This window comes from Arvicola amphibius, chromosome 3 (assembly GCF_903992535.2).
Source record: "Arvicola amphibius chromosome 3, mArvAmp1.2, whole genome shotgun sequence".
Taxonomy (NCBI): Eukaryota; Metazoa; Chordata; class Mammalia; order Rodentia; family Cricetidae; genus Arvicola; species Arvicola amphibius.
The window spans coordinates 8,050,353-8,068,304 of record NC_052049.1 but is presented as its reverse complement, the minus strand read 5'-3'; the positions used below and the strand labels follow the sequence as shown (position 1 = coordinate 8,068,304).

Below are 17,952 nucleotides of genomic sequence, written 5' to 3'. Positions count from 1 at the left end.
TCTGTAGGCTGTGAACACCATTGGTTAATAAAGAAACTGTCTTGGGCCTGTGATTGGATAGAGTAGAGCTAGGCAGGGAATACTAAACTATATGCTGGAAGAAAGGAGGTGGAGTCAGAGAGAAGCCAGAGATAGACATGCTAAAACCTTGCCAGTAGGCCACAAGCCTCATGATAAAATGTAAAATAATGGAGATGGGTAAAAGTAAGATGAAGTTAGGCAATAAGAAGCTAAAGCTAATTGTCCAAGCAGTGATTTAATTAATATAGTTTCTGTGTGGTTATTTTGAGAGTCTGGGCAGCGGGAAATGAACAGGCAGCCACGTACAACACCACTGAATTTCTGGGGCTCATAGATTAAAAGGGTTTTCCCTGGGGTTTTCTGGGGGCAGAGTCTCTTCATTTAGCAAAGATCAGAAAAGGGAATCTGAGTAAAAACATTATCCAAGAGCAGAAAAAGAACCGTCTGAAGACACAAGAGGACACGGGTTCTGGAGTTCAGTCAGAGCTGGCAATGCATGGGAGCTTCCTCTAGTAGGGACAGGAATCCCCTCTGTTCATGAAGTACTGGCTGGAGTTCCAGAAGGGTCTTGGAGGATGACTGACACTAGGCTAAAGTACTGTTTTCCCAAGTAAGTCAGAAGATAACTGGTAATGTTTGTAGGAATATGAAGATGCTCAGAACCACAAAAAAAGGAAACTGGAAGTCATTTCATGTCTAAAGGTCACGGTGTGTGCAGAGAAGCCTGGGCTGAGATCCATCCTGAAGAGAGAAGTCAATCAGCTGTACCTAACACAAGATGCTGTAATTGATAATGCACGCATCATAATAGTGACAAAAGTATATTCTTCCATGCTAACAAGAAGCCCAGTTGAAATACCCAAGCAAAGCTATTGGGATTTTAATTTACCAGAGTTTGAGATAAAATACTTTGGGAAGAATTAGTGAAATATTATCAATGCAGAAGAAAAGATTACTTAGCTTGGCTACACCAATAGAAAACATACAAAATGAAGCATAAAGGAAATGTAATAAATGTTTTGTGAGTTGAGGGTCAGTTCTAAGTAACATATTATATTCTCAAAGAAGGAGAGCATGCAGAAATCATAAACATTAATAAAAATTAATCTAAAAGATTAAATTTTCTTCCATACAATGGAAGCTAACAATTCACTAATCTGGTCAGCTTAGTCAATTCTAAGTAAAAATTATATCAAGGAACATGGCAGAGAGAAAAAAATACCATATCTATAATGCTATAAAGTTAAAACAAATGTAGAATTTTATAAAATTTTGGGCAGAGACAGTATAAGTGAGAAACATTGCAAAAAATACCTTTAAAATTAGATAATTTTTCTTTACATCTGAATAGCATTCCATCATACATATGTACAATATTTTCCTTACCCATTTGTCAGCTATAGAACAGGTAGGTTGTTTCCTTTTCTTAATTGCTGTGAATAGCAATGAACATGGCTGAGCAAGTATCTGAGTAGTATGATGTTAAATGCTTTGGGTAGATGCCAAGGGTGGTACAGGTCAGCCCTAAACACATAAGAATAAGCAACATTGAATGGACTCTGCAGATTATTTAGAAACATATGTATTTAACAATATTAATTAAGGAAGAGATCAATAATTTGAGAAAGGGGTCATGAAAAGAGTTGAAAGGGAGAAAGAGGAGAGAAAATGTAAAAACAGTACTCATATATGAAATTCTCAAAAAAGAAAATTTAATAAAAGATACTGTAAAATAAAAACATACTCAAGTCTTGTAAATTTCAAAGTATTCTTCTTTAAAAACCTACAATAAGCCTGGAGAGATGACTCAGTGGTTAAAAGCTCTGGCTACTTTTCCAGAGATCCTGAGTTCAATTCCCAGCAACCACATGGTGGCTCACAAACATCTGTAATGAGAGCTGGTACCCTCTCTGACAGAACACTGTATACATAATAAATAACCAAATCTTAAAAAATAAACCTTTCCATATAGGAAATATTCAAAGATCTTCTTCAGAAAGGTGGATGTGTGTCTGTTTAAAGGGATGCCATATGCTGGATATTATTTGTTCATAATGCTGTTTTGATATGAAAATTTGCCAGTATCTCCTGACAATAAATGGTCTCCCATCACTCCTGACCATTGTCTCCTCTCATTCCTGACTTGATGCGGTTTCCCTTCACTCCCAACATTTGAGTGTCTCTCATCACTATTGGCTGTTGACATCTGTGGTCACTCTTGACCAGTGACTGTTTCCATTACTCTTGGCCAAGATACTATTTTCCGTGGTCCTGCCTGTTGAGTGCCTCCCATCACTTTTAAAAATTGACTTTCTCCCTCACTCCTAACCACATTTCTCCCACCTCTCTTGATTATTAACTCTCTTCCATTTTCCTGACTGTTAGAATGACATAAAGAAAGCATACTGTGAGAGCAGCTATAAGCAAGCTGTGTGTAGTGAGGAGCTGTGGGCCGGATTCCCGGCCGCCCTACTCCCACATGCTTAGCTTTACACCCGAAATAACATCACACAAACTGTATTCTTTTAAATACTGCCTGGCCCATTAATTTCAGCCTCTTATTAGCTAATTCTCACATCTTCTCTAACTCATATCTAATAATCTGTGTAGCACCACAAAGTGGTGTCTTACCGGGAAAGATTCTAGCATACGTCCATCTTGGGCTGGAGCTTCGTTGCATCTCTCTCCCTGGGGAGAGGCACGGCGGTCTCACTTAGGAGAGGCATGGCATCTGACTGAGCCATCTACCTCACTTCCTTCTTCCTGTTCTGTCTACTCCGCCCACCTAAGGGCTGGCCAATCAAATGGGCCAAGGCAGTTTCTTTATTGAAATCAGCACAAACAGAAGACTCTCCCACATCAGCTGTGTGTCCTTAGTGTGTGTACTTTGACTTTGAACACATTGCTGTACTTTGTCACCATAATGGTCTTCTATGAAGAAGAAGAAACAGCAATTTAAACACATATCATAGACTTCCATCTGGATGGCAACAACCCTGTGTGGCCTTTAAGTTCTGTGTTCAATACAAAAATATGATTTGTTTTCCTGTAGCATGAACAGAATTAAGACATGCTAGTCTTATTTAAATTATTATTTAAATACTAGAAATGAGCAATTGGATATTCCTTTGAGGGTGAACTTCCAAATCTTTAGAGAGGAGGTCAGACTATAGGACATTGATTCATCCAACAAGGGAATCTTCGTGTTCAGTTTTTACCAGAAGTAGTTGGTACCACTCAGAATATTTAGAAGGGAAGACTGAGCTTGACTGACATGCTTCCCAAGTTTTACCACTGTGGTAGGAAGAGGGATCCCTTTTTTTGCAAAGTGTCTTCTACTTGAATCTCCAAATAATATCAGCACTTAAAAAACTCCACTTTTATGAACAGTAGATTTGGGTTTTTTTTTTAAATAAAACTAAACAAGCTAGCTTTTTGGAGCCCATTTTCTATGGTGGGATGCCTTACCCTTTGGGAGGAGTGATGCGGGGATGGACTTAGGGGATGCAGGAGCAGCAAGAGGAGGAGTGGAAAGGAGAACTGTGGTTGGAATGTAAAATGTGATGTAAAAAATAAATAAAAAGCTCGAGACAATCACAGCCTGTGATATGAAATCTTTACCCACAAATATCTCAAGTTAACTAATAAGATAGTTGACTATGTTGAAAAGGCAAACCCACTAAACTTTGAGAGGTTTTAATTCTCTAAAAATCTACCTCTGTCCTACTTTTAGGTTGTAATAATCTTTTTCCTTCTCATTCCTGAAATATAATTGTGCAGATAATTTAATTTTTGAAATAGTTAAACATGAAATTGTAAAATAATAACTGTTAAAACATTTCTTAAATATGTGACTTCTTATAATTTTGCTTATTAAGCAAATTGTAAATGAAATTAGTAAGAAAAGTGCTTTAGCTAGGTATCTCACTTAATTCATACTTCCTACTTATGAAATTAGTATTTTAGCCCATTTAAAACATGATGAAACAGATAATAAATAAGTTACATTAATATTTTGGGGCCAGTATCTTACACGTCTAATTTTCAAGCCCTTGCCTTATTATATAGCAACATCCTCTGTGTGTCAAAGTTGATGCCTTGAAAAAAATTTTATTTTCCCCATCTGTCTTCCTGTCATCTTGGTTCTAAACTTTGTGTTTCATATAGATGCTACCATTCATCTTTCCGGTGGGTTTCTTTCAGGAATTACAGTTTGAAAGGCTGACCCGAGAGCTGGAGGCTGAACGCCAGATCGTGGCCAGCCAGCTGGAGCGATGCAAGCTTGGCTCGGAGACTGGCAGCATGAGCAGCATCAGGTACGGGCTCTGCGCTCCCTGCGTCTTCTGTCCTTTGAGTTGCCATTAGGAAGGAGTTTTGTTTGCTTCCTTTTAAACCTAGCCAGGGAATTGGGACACTCAGTCAGATGTGGGAAAGAAAGAGTGAGTGACCTGAATTAAGAAGTACGATGTTCAAAAGGTGTCCAGAGTAGCCTGATTTGTACTTTGAAACTCTGCTTAACAAAATTAGTGCTTGTCCTGAATACAAAGTGTGCAAATTTTACACAAAGGGAGGCTTTGCTGCAGTCCACTGGTTGGGAATGGGAAGATGCCAAACCCCAAGCTTTATCCTCCCACCTCAAATGATACAGAGCTGCAGGTTACTAAGATTTTGATAGACTCCAAATTGTTTACTAATGTACAACCCAAGTTATACTAATGTATAATGCTGTTAAAAATTACTCTTCCAGTAGCAATGACTTATGAAAGAATATTTATTCATTCATGGCTTAAAGTCTTCAATTAGTTAGTTTAAGATTTATATACTCTAAAACCACTTTTTAATAGTCACTTAATTATAAGCAAACTGTCCTTCTTGGGACCATATGTAAGATTCTGAAACATAGTATACTTCTCTATCGTCTGCTTGGTGTTATATTTTTGTGTACTTTAACGTCTGTGTTAAAATCCTATGGCACAATATCTCCTGGTATCTTGAGTCATGATCTAAAGAAACTTGTCTATCTCTTCTGTCCATTTTTAACTTGTGAGTACAAACACTCCTTAATTGATTTTCTGCATCTTTCTATCCATCTGCCAAAATGATGATTATCTTGAGATTATTCATCTGAATATATTTCTAAGATTTATTCTTCTCCAAGTGAGATAAATGTTCCTGATATAATTATGATTAAATGTATAGGGAGAGACCATTTGTTATTCTCCTGTGAAGTCCTGCTTCTTTCACAGACTGCCCATGTCACCTGATAATTTTACTAAGATATATGTCTATAAAACCAGCAAGCATATTAAATACATGCTGTAAAACTGACAGTAGTCATCTTTTCCAGGAGTTTTGTGTAGGTTATTAAAAAGTTTGAAAAGTTAATGCTTATAGTTCCTTGTAGTTTCTCATGAATATATGTCTAAACCTTTCTACCATTTTTGGAGCCAAGCTTCTTTCCAAAATGTCATTTCAAGCAACTAGTACGCATTTTAAATCTAAAAATAATCAATTCACAAAATTTTATTCACAGATATTTTATCATAAAACAGATGGTGGATGAGAACTATAATGGATTTTGAAATTTAACATTTTGATTGGGAGAGAGCTGAAATCTGTAAGCGTTTAATTAGCTAGGAGATCTTTTGTGCGTGTGTTTCTATCTTTGTAACATTTATTTCCAAGAGATGTGAAGTAATGAGTTTTTAGTTACATAAATTATATTTCAGTTTTAGCATTGTTGAGCTGGGGATGTGGGTCAGTGGTAGAATTATTTGTCTAGCCTGCATGAATCCCCAGCACCCAGTACTAACAAAACCAAACAGAGGACCATTGTGTTTCTAAGTATTGAGTAGTTTTGCCTGGAAATATGTTTTCCATATCTGTGAATTTCAGTTTTCTAGCTATAGAATTGTGATATTGCATTTCTATATCTTCACAAAGATAAAAGGAAGAATGAAAGTACATAAGGAGACTCATGATTTATCACCAGTAAATCACGTATATTTTTTTTTCTCGACAAACGTACAGAAAACCTTTTTATTGCAGCCCCTTGCTTAATTATTAAGCAACACCGATTATACAAACCAAATTTCTTTTCACTCTGGACAAAAATACAGGGTTTGTGTTCACAATCCGGACCAGACACTCAGAAAATGACAAGGTACAATGAAGGAAACTCATGCAGGACAGCTTACAAAATCAATTTTGCTTCATTGAGTCTATGCATGCTATTTTTGTTTCTATTTCACTGATGTCACCGTTGAATTTTATTGTCCTTTCCCTTTGACTCTTTTTAAGCATTGTTTATTCTCAACTTTTTAAGTTTTCAAACGTATCATTATGTTATTTACATAAAATCTTTCCAGTTGTGTTTTTATTTTTAATTAGGCACTTAGAGCTAGGACCTTTTTCTCTGGGAACTGCCTTCGCTATGTCCCATAGATGTTGTCATATTGTGTTTAATTTGGTCCTAAAACGTTTTAAATTTCCTTCTTGATTTCTGTCCTGACCCACCTTTCATTCAGTAGCGAGATATTTAGGTTGCATGAGTTTGTGTACTTTCTATCATGTCCGTTGTAGTTGGTACGTAGAACAAAGTACTGTATTCAAATTTTCCACATCTTTGGACACAGAGGAGGAGCAAGTCTTAACAGATATAAGAGAATTGAAATAACACCACCCTGCACCCTCTCTGGCCACCATGGATAAAAGCTCACTGAATCTGTAGGTCACACATTGGTCTAAATAAGGTGGTAAATTAGCTTTTGGGATCTGATAGTACCCTCTTTCTAGAGATAGGCCATAGAAATTAAGCAAAAGTAGTCAATGTCTCCAGAAGCTTCTAAGTTAGGTGGAGAGTTTCTGGAAACTCCACTTAGTCAAATGATACAGGAAAGGAATGGAAAGTGATTGTTTATTTAAACTATTTTCTTAAACATTTGATGCTCAAGACCTACTGGTCCTTTCTGCTTAACTTCTCCTGGAAGCTTTACCGTTCCAAACAAAGAGCCTTTGATTTGTTTTACTCCATCCTGTGTGAATATATTCTAATTTTCTTTCATCCAGGAGAAACTATCAGGATTTTAAATGTAAGAGATTGCTGTGTTAGCAGCAGGCAACAAAGATGTTGCCTAATTTGTTGATAGTAGAGCGGGATTCATAAGCCCCAGTCTTCCCAAACATCTGTTTGTTTAGTACCTCAAGTACTGAAGAGGTTTAAAAACCGCCACATATTGTTGCTTATTCTTATGTACTTATTTGAGAATGTAGCTCTCAGAAAGATTTTATTGAAAAGATCTGTCCAAGGAATTGACTGCCGACTTTTCTCAAAATTTAGCAATTAACCTTCTTCACCTAATGTGTGAATGATGGTGTCCACCTGTTGAGAACTCATTGTCATTTTAACATGCCTCATTTAAGGTAAATAATTAAATTGTGTCTTTCAGGACTCACACATTGCCAGTTAAGTCGTGAATGTCTAGCAAATGCTTGGGTTCTTTTTAAGGAATTTTTGTAGGGTGGTGGTGAAGACACTGGAGTTGGAACCTGTGAGTTTTAGAGTTCAATGTCAGTATTATCTGTTTATAACGTCATGAAGGGCCTTTAAATATTCCATACCTACTTGAATTTGGGAGAGTGATTACCTTTTAGGGGTGTTACAAGGATCACTGTGGAAAAGAAAATTATTACAGTCTTTGTCACTGAAAAAGCTTTTGTTATATATGGACCAATCTTTTTAATTGTTTTTACTGAGCTATATATTTTTCTCTGCTCCCTTCTTCCTCCCTCCCTTTCTACACTTTTCCATGGTCTGTATGCTCCCAACTTACTCAGGAGATCTTGTCTTTTTCTACTTCCAATGTAGATTAGGTTCTTGTATATCTTAGTGTCCACATTGTTGTCTAGGTTCTCTGGGATTTTTTTATTGTAGGCTGGTTTTTTTTTTTTTTTTTTTTTTTTTTTTTTTTTTTTTTTTTTTTGCTTTATGTCTAAAAGTTACTTGTGAGTGGGTACATGTGATTTTTGTATTTCAGGGTCTGGGTTACCTCACTCAATCATCCATTTGCCTGCAAAATTCAAGATGTCATTATTTTTTCTGCTGTGTAGTATTCCATTGTATAAATGTACCACATTTTCCTTATCCATTCTTTGGTCGAGGGCATTTAGGTTGTTTCCAGGTTCTGGCTCTGACAAACAATGCTGCTATGAACATAGTTGAGCACAAGTCCTTGTATAATTGAGCATCCTTTGGATATATACCCGAAAGTGGTATTACTGGGTCTTGAGGAAGGTTGTTTCCTAATTTTCTGAGAAATTGCCATACTGATATCCAAAGTGACTGTACCAGGTTGTACTCCCACCAGCAATGGAGGATGTTCCCTTTACCCCACATCCTCTCCAGCATAAGCTGTCATCAGTGGTTTTCATCTTGGCCATTCTCACGAATCTCAGAGTTGTTTTGATTTGCATTTCTCTGATGGCTAAGGATATTGAACATAATTCCTTAAGTATCTTTCAGCCATTTTATATTCATCTGTTGTGTTCTCTGATTAGGTATGTACCCCATTTTTTGGATTATTTGGTTTTTTGATGATCAATTTCTTGATTCTTTGTATATTTTTGAGATCAGCCCTCTGATGGACCAGTCTTAAAGTATTACTTAATTTATCCAAACATTGTATGAAAGCATTTGCAAGACATGCTCAAGAAGGCAAAGAATGCCCTGATTTGCAGACAGGGCGCACACACACACACACACACACACACACACACACACACACACAGCTCCCCCCAGTCATTTTTTATTCTTTTACGTTTAGTGAGTGGGAGATTATGACTATACCAAACTATAGATGGAGTTTTCAACCATTACCATTCCTCGCCAGGAACGCCATGGTAAAATGATGTATGTCCTCGGTGTGTGGTGTTACAGCCAGAGCACACTGAAGTATTACAGTGTTTTACATAGTACTTTTAGTTTTAGCATAAAACATTGTTGCTGCTCTCACTTTAATTGTTGCCATGGCAATTCTTCGGTCTTTGTTGCACTATTTATAAGGGACATTTAACTCCAAGCCACCTCATACCAGGATTTTTATCAATGAGATTAATGTGGGAATAGATAAAATTCATATTATCACATGAAATTCAGAATCGTTAGTGTTCTTTGAATACCATGAAGTGTTTAAGGGTTTATTGAAACTAAAGTTATTGTGTAGGACATGTATCCAAATATTGAACCCTGCCTGTTGCTGTATGGGTAGGTGCCAAGGGCTCTGTGCCTTACAGTGTAGGATACTGGAAAGCAGCTGTCTATAAGAAGGGAAGTTTGCCTTCTCTCATGCTGACTACAGGCTTATTGACACGGAGCAACAGGCTGTTCTTCAGTGACAGATTCCTGAAGGGAAGGAATGGTGGATCGGAAAATAAAGAAAATAGGAAATTGGGTCAGGAGGTCTTGCACAAGCTAAGTGTTATGACAAACAAGTTTCTTACGAATTGCAGCCTCTCATATATGGTTTGCAGGAGAGAAATGGGACAGAGTCAGCAGAGAGTTACCATACAATAGGATAAAGTCAGCGGGAAACTAATGCAGCAGTGTTTCCCAAGGGGAACAGGATGTCTCCTCCTGTGTGCCAGAGACCAAGCACTCAACAATGCTGGGCTGGATAACTCCAGTCTCTTCAGCGGGAAATCCAAGTTCCCAGGACCTTGAACCTAACTTCCTTGAGGCCCTGCCCCCAGTCCCAGGTTACACCTTGCCATGTCTACCCCCGGGGCAAAGACATAGAACCAGGTTCATTTTATCCTTCCACCAGGACCTCTGAGAAAGCCTTGATTGGCCTGGCCTTCAGTGCTTACTGCTGTTTTATGGATAATACGTTCTTTATCATGGATGTGGCATCGTCTCTCCTGGGTGAGAACAGTCTCTTCAGCTCCCCTAACTGTCTGTTGGGGTGAGCTCTGTGTTTCTCTAGACTGTTCTTTCCCAAAAGAACACAGAGAGAGATGATCAGAAATTCAAAGGAAAGAGATCAAATTGATTGCTTTCATTCAGGGAGGGGCTACAGAGTATGCTTTAGCCTTAACCTTGCCAGTTGAAGCATTTATTAGATTGACAAGCATTCCACAGGGAAGATGTTAAACACAACTTTGCTTTTTATGTAGCACTTGGGGTCACAACAGAGGAACCATAAACTAATGAAGAAACAAAGCTAGAATAATATTTGAATGGGTGTGCTTTTTTTAACTAATTGTATTTATTTATGTATTTTTTAGGCCTGAGTGCTCTGTCTGCATGTATGACTACATGCCAGAAAAGAGTATCAGATTCCATTATAAATGCCTGTGAGCCACCATGTGGTTGCTGAGAATTGAACTCATGACCTCTGGAAGAGCAGCCAGTGTTCCTAAGACTGAGCCATCTCTCCAGGCCGATATTTGAATAGTTTTAAAGAAATAATGAAAACTGAATACTAAGAAAGTCTTAAATAAGACATAGAGGAACTGTTGTTGATGATATCAGGGGATCAGATTTCCAGATTTTCACAGAAGATTTATCTGGCCTCATTCCAGGGAAAATTCTTTCATTGTAAGTCAGAAAAGTACAAAGCAAGTACATCTCTGAGATGCTAATTATATCCAGGGATCTTTCCAAAGAAATCTATTCTCATATAGTAGATGGAATTATATACCATTTTTAAAAATGTTATCATTTATTGTAGGGTTTTAGTTGTAATCTAGAAAAAAATGTATTTAAAATTGGGCAATATAAATATAATTTCCAGAAGTAATATTACAAGATAGTAGCATGTACAGTTTGACACTATTATCTACAATTGGGAATACAGAATATTTGTAAGTTCATGGTTTTTAGGAAAATATCTCAGTTCTGCTGCCTGGTAGCTACCAAGGACTCCATTTGTCTCTCTAGCTTCTCCCACAGGAAATTAGAATAACACATTTCTGTATTTTCCTTTATTCATCTCATCAAATTCTTTATAGTATCCCTCACAGGTATACTTAATATATAAAATATATAGTCTTTTTGTTTTTTGAATTTCAAATATGTGTTATACATATTTTGCAAACTGGTCATGTACATTATGTACATATATGTTTGTGTGTGTGTATACTATTCTGAGAATTTGCAGATTTTGGCTCTGTACACATATGGCTGGTACATTATTGAATGACATTCGTGATAAGGGCAAGCACTGGTTCCCGTGGGTATGGGCAGAAGAGCAAAAACCAGTGTGTAAGGCTAAGAAATTTCTCAATTCTATCCATGCACTCTCAACAAATGTTTTCCAGATTATTATTTGTTCTTTTAAACATGGTGGATGCTTTCATTATATTCTAATTCCTGCTCTATTAGAAGACTGTGCACATTTATTAGGTATTGATGTCTACAGTTTCCTTAAATGCTGCTCATACATTTTGCATATTTTATTCTATCTATGTCTTTGTTGTAACTTAGTTATTTTCATTCTCAATATAGTCAGTTACTAACTTTCTGTTTCTCCAATATATTGCAGTCGTGTTCTCCAAAATCTTTGGCATTTATCCCCTTCCTGTGTCAACTTTTGACAAACATATATGTTCTTATTTTCTTTTATTAGCTTGTTTATTTCCTTTTTATTCTAGGCTCCTGTTTCCTAAGCATCTCCAGTCCCCAACACACTATTTTAATCCATGTGATTACCCAGTCAGTGTTTCTTTTGGTTTATGGCTTTAGGAGCTTGTTTTTGACTCTTTAAGTAATTTGAGGAATTGAAACAATGACCTATGAGAGTACTCCCATTAATTGAGAAGGATGTCCATGTTGCAGTCTGTTGATTGTTTAATTTCATCATATCAAGATGGATTCAATTTTACCACCCCCCCCCCCAAGTAAACAGCTGATTGTCTCCACAGCTGCTCTTCAGGAGACTTCCTCTTGCTTTATAAACTCCAGTGGTCTCCGTAACGAATCACATTTTTTTGCAGCTGTGCAGTCTACTTCTGAGCAATTGATGCTTTACGGTTACAAGTCATTCAATTCATGAACACGATAGCCATTTATTTCATTCTTTCAACATGTCTCCATGGAATTTAGACATCTGTCCTTAAAGGTTTCATTCCCTCATTGAGCTGTTTCATGTGTCACACACACATACACACACACACACACACACACAAAGAGAGAGAGAGAGAGAGAGAGAGAGAGAGAGAGAGAGAGAGAGTCTGTTCTCTGTAAAACTTTTAAGCAGGCATCAGGCCATGATCCTTAGAATATTTCCATGGGGATTAACTGAGGTCTGGATTTAAATATCGAATGCCCAGAAAGGTATGGACTTGTTCTGCCAAGCACAAATGCTTACCACTCACTACTCATGCCTGTGAAATGAACTGATAGTCTGTCTCGGGAAAGCATAGTAGAGAATATGAACTCAGTTCCAGACACACTAGAGCAAGAGCCCTACCATTCTGAAATGCTTGGCTCTCCCCTTGGCTTATAATCATGTGTTCAAGGGTACATGCCATCCATATTTCCATTGTTTATTTTCCAGCTATAACATCTCTGCACTTAGTGGCAGGATACATGCATTCCACAAGTGCAACAGATAATATAGTCATTGTTTTCTTCTACACATAATTGTTTGATAAAATTTAGTTTCTAAATTAGTGACTCTAAGGCACTGAAAACACTATATAATATTGGTATAGGACCCTTGTACACCATAGCTCTCAAAATGACTTCTTGTATTGTGTCCCCTTCTTATGATGAAAGGAGATGATACAGCGATTATCTGATAAAGGGCTGTGAATTGAAGGGTGTGGTCATTGTGACCTGGTGTTCAGCTGCTACTTGCCTACTGCTTATGGTCCAAATTCTCACTGAGACTAAATCATATTGGATGGCCACTTGTAACTGGCACTGTGGAAAAACACCTTCAGATAGGGAGGGACTCTGTACATGTTACGGCTCTAACAGAATTTGTGTAAATAATTATGTATCATCTGTGCCATTTTTCATTTATCTTCAGCGATTGGGTCATACATGACAAAATATCACAACACAAGGTAACGGCTCTCCAACCATCTTGCTGCAAGCATGAATTCTATAAGCATTATCAATCCTGTTTTTATTCTCTAGTTAGAAATAACTTCTTTTCCCCCATATCCTGGGGCATTTCTTGGTCTTTATTGCTGTAAGTAGTGGGATGCATGCCGTCATACCCATTCTGATTGTATTTACACATCAGAAAGCTACAGCCTGAAATGAGGGCAGAGTTCATCAGTGTAAGGAGTGAAAAGGAAACCTCCCATCTTAACTGCTTGCGAATAACCTTCAAATAGGAACCTGAAAAGAATGACAGAATTTAGACATCCCTTGATTAAGCATCTCATCAGCAATGAGTAATTCCATTTGCTTGAGTACTTGCTTTCAAATTAATTACTATCTAGAATGCATAAAGAATTTTTAAAAATATAGATGCAAGAAATTAAATAATCCAGTCAATTAATAGATCAAAGAAATGGATTATTCTCAAAAGACCAAGTACAAATAGCCAATAAACCTGAAAAAAAATCAACTTCTTAACCATCAAAAAAAGCATAAATCAAAGCGACACTGAGATTCTATCTCACCCCAGTCAAGATGACGTTCGTCAAGAAAACAAGTGACAACAGGCACTGCTGAGGTTCTGGGGCATGGGAATCTTTATGCACTGCTGGTGGGAATGGGACTGGCTGGGCCAATGGAAACAGTGGAAGTTCCTCGGGAGAACTAGAGCAAAGGAAATAGAACTACCACAAGACAGCCTTACCAATCCTGTGCAGTAAGTAAACACCCAAAGGAATGTGAAGCAAATTATGACAGAGCCTCTCTTTATGGAAGCTCTGTTCATAATAGCTAAGCCACGAAATCTGGCTTGGCATCCATGATCAGGTAAATGGATAAAACATGCATATACATAACGCTTCACAATGAGTTGCGTTCAAGAATAAAGTTATGCTATTTGAAAAAAAAAATGAATGCAATTGAGATGTCATATTAAATGAAATAAGCCAGACATGGACAAATGTATTATGTGTTCTCTTGTGGACTCTCACATTTAAATAAAAAGAAAATTATGGATATCCAAAAAGAAAGTAGAGGTCAGGAGATGCTCTATTGAGGGTTTATAATGAAGAGCTGGCATGGAGTTTCAGTTGATAGGTAATTTAAAATTAAAAATAGACGCACCTGTCTTTCTTGAGATTCTTGAAAAATTGCTTTTGAAAAGCACAAATTTAAGTTGACTGCATTGTGCAACTCCTCAAACAGATTATTAAATGAGCTCAACATTTTTCAACCTTGCCCTTATTAAAGTGTGAACATTTATCGTGTATTTTTAAATGGCAATGCACTCTGTGTCATTTATCATAGCCAGTGACAGACATTTGATGCTGGTGTCTGGTTCATACCACCAACTTATGGTGGTAGCAGTAGATATTTTAGTGTTTATTGTATATCTAATCAGAGTTAGTGCTCATGATTCTCCTTTGGAGGCCTTGCCATTAGACGAATGGAAACAAGGTTTAGGAAACTATCCAGCTAGAACCTAGAGTCATCATTTACTTTTAACCTGTCCATCTCTTTTCTTTCCTACCATAAAAGTAGTTTTGTCTCAACAGGAGGAAGTTCTGTCCCGCGTTCCTGCTTTGACTTCCCTCAGTCGTGGGTTGTGCTAGGGAATTGTAAACTGAGGAGAAAATGTCCTCTTTTGTGGTGTTGTATCACAGCAATAGAAACCCTAATGAAGAAAGCCAGTTAAGATATACTATGTATTTTTGCATATATTAATTATGCAAGTAAGCGATTTCATCATACGGTTTTCATGCGTCATATAGGAACATACTGTGATCATATTCACTGCTACCATTTCTCTTTCTTATTCCCTCTTCTTTCCACGTTTTCTTCTGTCTTGCTGATTTCACATTTCCCTGCCCTGCTTTCCACTGCATAGTCTACCGAGGAGAGAAAAATGTTGACAGTTAGCCTGTGAAAGCGCCTTGCTTCACTTCATGTGATCTGTAGTTCTTCTCAACTTCCTGGGAAGCAACGATTTCATTCATTATAGCTCAACAAAACTCCGTTGCATGTATATTCATGCTATTCTGAATGTCTTCATAAACATGAGGAAGCAAGTATTGCTATAGTAACCCAACTTTGATACTTTGGGGTAAAATGCAGAGGCTTTATGAGTCATCATGTAATGAAATTTTGCAGAATCACATTTCTGGTTTTCCCACCACCAGCCTAATTGTCTCCCCCATCCTACAATCCCACCAACGTTTGCTGTTGAAGATTTTTCTGATGATAGCCGTGCCAACACCAAACCACAGTGTGGCTTTAATTTTCATTATTAATGTGTAAATGGGAGAATGTAGAACTTCAAGAAACAAAAGTTCTTGTCTTGATTTTTAATTTGATGACTCCAGAAAACATTAGATATCATTGTGGTTTGTGACCATCCAAAGGACAAAGGACAAAAGCAGGCTTGGTTATACCTTGTTTGGCATGGGTAGATAGAGAATCGAAGATTCCTTCAGTGACAGTAACGAGATACCACTGCTGTTTGTGAAGAACAGAGACATCTGCTGAGGAGCACCCGTTGACATGGCCCCTTGTTTAGAGAGGGAAAAGAAAAGGAAAATTATATTTAGTTTGATCTGCTGAATTGAAAACAACCACAAACAGATCGGCGATTGTAACATTAAAAAAAAAAAAAAAAAAAAAAAAAAAACTAGCTTTAGGGTAATATGTGTCACCCCATAGGAGAGTGCTTTAATTCTTTAAATTATTTAAAGATTGAAAAACAAGATTCTAAAAGCCATAAATCAAAATGGACACTGACTGAGGTGAGACCACTCAGTGTATACACTTTTTTTAGAGATACAGGAGAGAATACATGGCATTGCCGATATCCTGCCATTGGACTTCCTGCAGTAGCAACTCCACCTGGTTCAACCTGAATGGGCAGTTAGGATAACAGCATGTGGCTTGCGGACACCACTGTCTCTAACAAGCAGAATCTGCTACAGTACAGCCCTGAACATGGCTGCCCCATGGCATCGTCCAGGCCTTACTGCTTGTACAAATGTCTCATTAAGGAAACCTGGAAGACTGAATGATGGCTCATGTAGATATGGATGTGCGATGCAGGTGCCTTAAAAGCCTCAGTCTGGGCTGATTTGAGTACCGTTCAGCTGCACATGAGTGACAGGATAAAGAGATGATCAGAAGCTGGATGAGGTCATCACAGATTTTGGAATGAGGGCAGGATTGGTCTGTCCCATAGCTACAGTCTTCCGATAGACCCCTGAGCTGTAGTCAAGGCAGAGGCTACATATTGCCTGAGGACCACATAGATTTTGCTCCTGATTCCCCGTGAGTCCAGTTGGAAAACATTTTCCCTGAGAAGCTCTCCAGTGTAGAGTCTACACTGTCGAGTGCCATTCCAGTTGGAAGGAGTCATGAGGTCAAGTCCTCTTAGAAGTTCAAAAAGTTTCCCGAGTGTTGTGGAGAGTGCATGGTCCTCACTATTTCCTGCTCACTCAGAAATACCAACCTTTTTTAGCATGTGGTTCCTGAAGAACAAGTCCCCTGTGTTTCATTGGCAGTTTTGCATTTAATGCAGAATTAATGTTAATCCAAGGTTTTTGGAAGAGAGAGCTGCCTCCTGTCCTTGTGAATGTTGATTTCTCCTGGATCCTCTTAGGGCTAAGAGCCTTTGTGAACTTGTATCTCCACTTTCCCTGTTTCCAGTCCCCTGTGGCTGCCACTTCAGTGTGCTAGTTCTTGTGTTAAAGTCCCCACTAATTGCTTTATTATTTCATGAAGAGGCATTAATTGCTAATACGATGTTTCCTCTCTTCTGAATTGATTACTCTTTTAATGCAAAGTGACTGCTTCTAATTCTCTCCTGCTTATGTCCCAACTCTAACCCCCACACAGTCCCTTTTTTCCCTGTCAGTGTAGAAAGTAAGTTCACCTTTGGGAATAGCTCTGGAAGTCTCTGCCTACAGCTGGACTCTTGCTGTATAATGGAAAATTTATTCTGTGACACATCAAAGTTCTTTAGATGCCTGTTTTGATGGGGTTTTTTGTTTTATTTTGAAACAGTAAACCTCGGGCTGTGAAGCAGGTGTGAGCGGGGGATGCCAGCATGGCTCATTGTATCTAAATTTACAATGTCTATGCCAAAGGAAAAGTTCTTTGATAAATATGGATACCCTCAGATGGCCAGAAATGGCCAAGAAAAGAATCATCTGAATTCTGTCCCTATAATGGTACATTGGTTAAAATGAATCCAGTTTTAGACTCAATTCAGCTTCATTTCCAATATTTATTGTGTGGCAGTCATAGATATCACATGGTCCATGTGTATTCTCTATAGAGCTTCTCAGAGCATTGGTTACAACAATCCATTCTATTTAGGTAAGCGAAGGAACTTCCATTAGGACAGGTGCACCAAAGATAGGTAAGTAGCAAGAACAACCCATCCCTGAGTCAGTTCAGAAAACACAGCCTCTCAGGTGGCTATGGGACCTACAGGGCTTCATATCTTAAACGGTGAGCAATAGACCTGAAACACTAAAATGTAGGACTTCTAGAATGTGACTCCTCTCACACAAGAGTGGAAAGGTCTTAGCAATCTTCCTAACTACTAAGTTCTTAACATTATTTGTTTCACAAATTACTAAATACCTCTAGCTTCTCTTCTACCAATAATCAAAACTTGATTTTAATTTGCACATCCCAGGGGTCATACTTCAGAATCTGGCCCCTCTCTAAATTTTTCCATTGACAGCCATATAATCTATCATGTTAGCTACCCAAAAGCAATGCACTGTTTCTTCTATAGCACCTTTAAGCTTAGTCCCTCTGGAAACAATGTG

The 17,952-nt window shown here is 37.9% G+C and overlaps 1 protein-coding gene across 1 annotated transcript in view; it reads left to right on the top strand.

Moving 5' to 3' along the window:
• Ctnnd2 (catenin delta 2) overlaps positions 1-17,952 on the top strand; it is a 623,964-nt gene that overhangs the window by 143,847 nt on the left and 462,165 nt on the right. Inside the window, exon 2 of the mRNA XM_038323012.1 lies at positions 4,225-4,337. Within this exon, the coding sequence (XP_038178940.1) occupies positions 4,225-4,337 (113 nt within the window). The remainder of the gene's footprint in view (positions 1-4,224; positions 4,338-17,952) is intronic.